General features: G+C 65.9%; 1 protein-coding gene across 1 annotated transcript, besides 2 other annotated features; it reads left to right on the top strand.

Moving 5' to 3' along the window:
• Nucleotides 1–275: 275 nt before the first annotated feature.
• On the top strand, nt 276–2,729 carry Tco025E_08408 (putative threonyl-tRNA synthetase; the record flags this gene model as incomplete). The annotated part of the gene is made up of 1 exon (XM_029375258.1): nt 276–2,729. The coding sequence occupies one exon, from the start codon at nt 276–278 to the stop codon at nt 2,727–2,729; it is 2,454 nt and encodes an 817-aa protein (XP_029224635.1).
• A 48-nt stretch (nt 2,730–2,777) lies between these two features.
• Nucleotides 2,778–2,874: a microsatellite.
• A 19-nt stretch (nt 2,875–2,893) lies between these two features.
• Nucleotides 2,894–2,917: a microsatellite.

Genomic DNA, 2,917 nt, shown 5'->3' with positions numbered 1-2,917 from the left:
AGGAGAGAGAGAGAGAGGACCGCCGTCAAGCACCACCGCCTTCGCCTCCCTCTCCCGCGTCCGTCTTCTGCAAGGTAGCGAGAGAGAGAGCGAGAGAGCGAAAGAGAGAGAGCGAGAGAGAGAGAGCGAGAGAGAGAAAGAGCGAGAGACAAAGAGAGAGGGACAAAGAGAGAGCCACGCTCCGACTGCAAGCCCGCGCTGTGCCACTGCTGCGGCTCCTGACTCTCGCCTGCGCACACCACACCCCAGCCGCCAGCCGCTTCGCACGAGCCCACATGGCGACAACCACGACTGCGCCTGCTGGCGGGAAGAAGAAGACGGCGTCCGCCGCCGGGGGCGCCGCGGCGGTCGACCTCAAGTCGCTGCAGCCGCCGGAGTTTTGGAAGCCGCGGGACGCCCTGTTTGAAGAGTTGTTCGCGGCGCAGGAAGCGAGGCGGAAGTGCATGCAGGCGCCCATCACCGTCACGCTGTCCGACGGGAAGCGGATCCCCGCCACGAGCTGGCTGACGACGCCGCTGGAGATCGCCAAGCAGCTGTCCAACTCGCTGCCCGAGAAGGTGATCGTGGCACGCGTGAACGACGAGCTGTGGGACCTCACCCGCCCCTTCGAGGGCGACGCCACACTCGAGCTCCTCGACTGGGACGACGCCGAGGCGCAGCAAGTCTTCTGGCACAGCTCCTCCCACGTGCTCGGCTACGCCCTCGAGCGCGTCTTCCACACCCGCCTCTCCGTCGGCCCCGCCCTGGAGGAGGGCGGCTACTTCTACGAGGGCGACACGGGCCGGCCGCTCTCGGAGGCGGACTACGCGTCGATCGAGTCCGCCATGCAGGAGCTCGTCAAGCAGAAGTTGCCGTACCAGCGCCTCACCGTCACAAAGGCCGACGCGCTGCGCCTCTTCGGCTACACGGAGTTTAAGAGCAAAATCCTCGCCAGCAAGGTGCCCGAGAACGGCTTCTGCACCGTCTACCGCTGCGGTCATCTGATTGATCCCTGCCGCGGCCCGCATCTGCCGGACACCGGCCGCGTGAAGGCCTTCGCCGTGACAAAGAACTCCTCCTCCTACTTTGAGGGGAAGGCAGAGAACGCGGTGCTGCAGCGGGTCTACGGCATCTCCTTCCCGAAACAGGCGATGCTGACGGAGTGGAAGACGCTGCAGGAGGAGGCCACACGACGCGATCATCGCAACATTGGCCGGCAGCAGCAGCTGTTCGGCTTCCACGAGGTGTCGCCCGGCAGCGCCTTTTGGCTCCCGCACGGCGCCCGCATCTACAACACGCTGGTGGAGTTCCAGCGCAAGCAGTACCGCCATCGCGGCTTTGAGGAGGTCGTGTCGCCCAACATGTTCTCCTCCAAGCTCTGGATGGTCTCGGGCCACTGGGACAAGTACGCGGATAGCATGTTCCGCGTCGTAGTGGAGAAGGAGGATCACGGGTTGAAGCCGATGAACTGCCCCGGCCACTGCATCATGTTCGCCATGCAGCAGCACTCGTACAAGGAGCTGCCCATCCGCTACGCCGACTTTGGCGTCCTGCACCGCAACGAGCTGAGCGGCGCCCTCACCGGCCTCACGCGGGTGCGCCGCTTCCAGCAGGACGACGCCCACATCTTCTGTCGCATGGATCAGCTGCAGGAGGAGATCCAGAGCGCCCTCATCTTCCTCAGCGACGTCTACCGCACACTCGGGTTCAAGTTCTTCCTCAAGCACGCCACCCGCCCGGAGAACAAGCTTGGCTCGGAGGAGGTCTGGGACCAGGCCGAGTCGTACCTGCGGGCGGCGCTCAACAGCTTCTGCGGCATTCCCGAGCAGCTGCCGGACCCCTTCAAGGAGGGCGCCAGCTTCACCTTCGACGGGCGCAAGCAGAGCGTCAAGAAGCTCCGCGCCCTGATGAAGAAGCGGGCGCAGGGCAACGGCGACGACGCCGACGCCGACGCCGACGGCTGGAAGGGGCCGACGCACGCCGACGCGTGGGAGGAGAACACCGGCGACGGCGCCTTCTACGGACCGAAGATAGACATCGTCGTGGAGGACGCGCTGCGGCGCCGCCACCAGTGCGCCACGGTGCAGCTGGACTTCAACCTGCCGCAGCGCTTCGGGCTAAAGTACACGCTGCCGACCGCGGCGGGCGAGGGCGGGGCGGCGGCGGGCGATGGCGAGGGCGAGGGCGGGGCGGCGGCGGCGAAGGAGCACCACGTGGACCCCCAGCCGACGGCGGCGGAGCCCGAGGCGGTGCCGGCGGCAGCGGCCGCGGAGGAGCCGCTCTCCACCTACGAGGAGGCCGCCCGGGAGCTCTGCCTCGACCGCCGCCTGGACGCAAACCAGGCGCGCCCCGTGATGATCCACCGCGCCATCTTCGGCTCGCTCGAGCGCTGCATCGCGATCCTCTGCGAGCACTACGGCGGCGACTGGCCGCTGTGGCTCAGCCCGCGGCAGGTGATTGTGGTGCCGGTCTCGCTCGAGAACGCCGCCTACGCGGCGAAGGTGCGGGACGCCTTCCACGCCGACGGCTTCTACGCCGACGTCGACAACGGCACCGCGACGCTGGACAAGAAGATCCGCAACGCGGAGCGCGCGCGGTACAACTTCATCCTCGTCGTCGGCCAGGCGGAGACGGAGGCGCAGACGGTGAACATCCGCACCCGCGACAACCGCCGCCACGGCACGAAGACGCTCGCGGAGGCCCAGCGGTGGCTGCGCGAGCTCGTCGACGCCTACGACCTGAGCTACTGAGCCGGCGCCGCGCGGCGAAGGCGGAGGGACAAACCCACAACGACCTGCAACGAAACATACAAAGAAAAAGAGGAACAGAACAAAACAAAAAGAAGCAAACAAGCCAACCAAAAGCGAGGCAGTGTTAACCAAACAAAAAAAAACACGAACTGCTATGACAAAGGAACAAAAAAAGAAAAAGAAAAAAA

The sequence above is a fragment of the Trypanosoma conorhini genome, assembly GCF_003719485.1.
Source record: "Trypanosoma conorhini strain 025E chromosome Unknown Tco_14.4_contig_00773, whole genome shotgun sequence".
Classification (NCBI taxonomy): domain Eukaryota; phylum Euglenozoa; class Kinetoplastea; order Trypanosomatida; family Trypanosomatidae; genus Trypanosoma; species Trypanosoma conorhini.
Note: the sequence above shows the minus strand (reverse complement) of the source record. Positions and strands in the feature narration are given on the sequence as shown.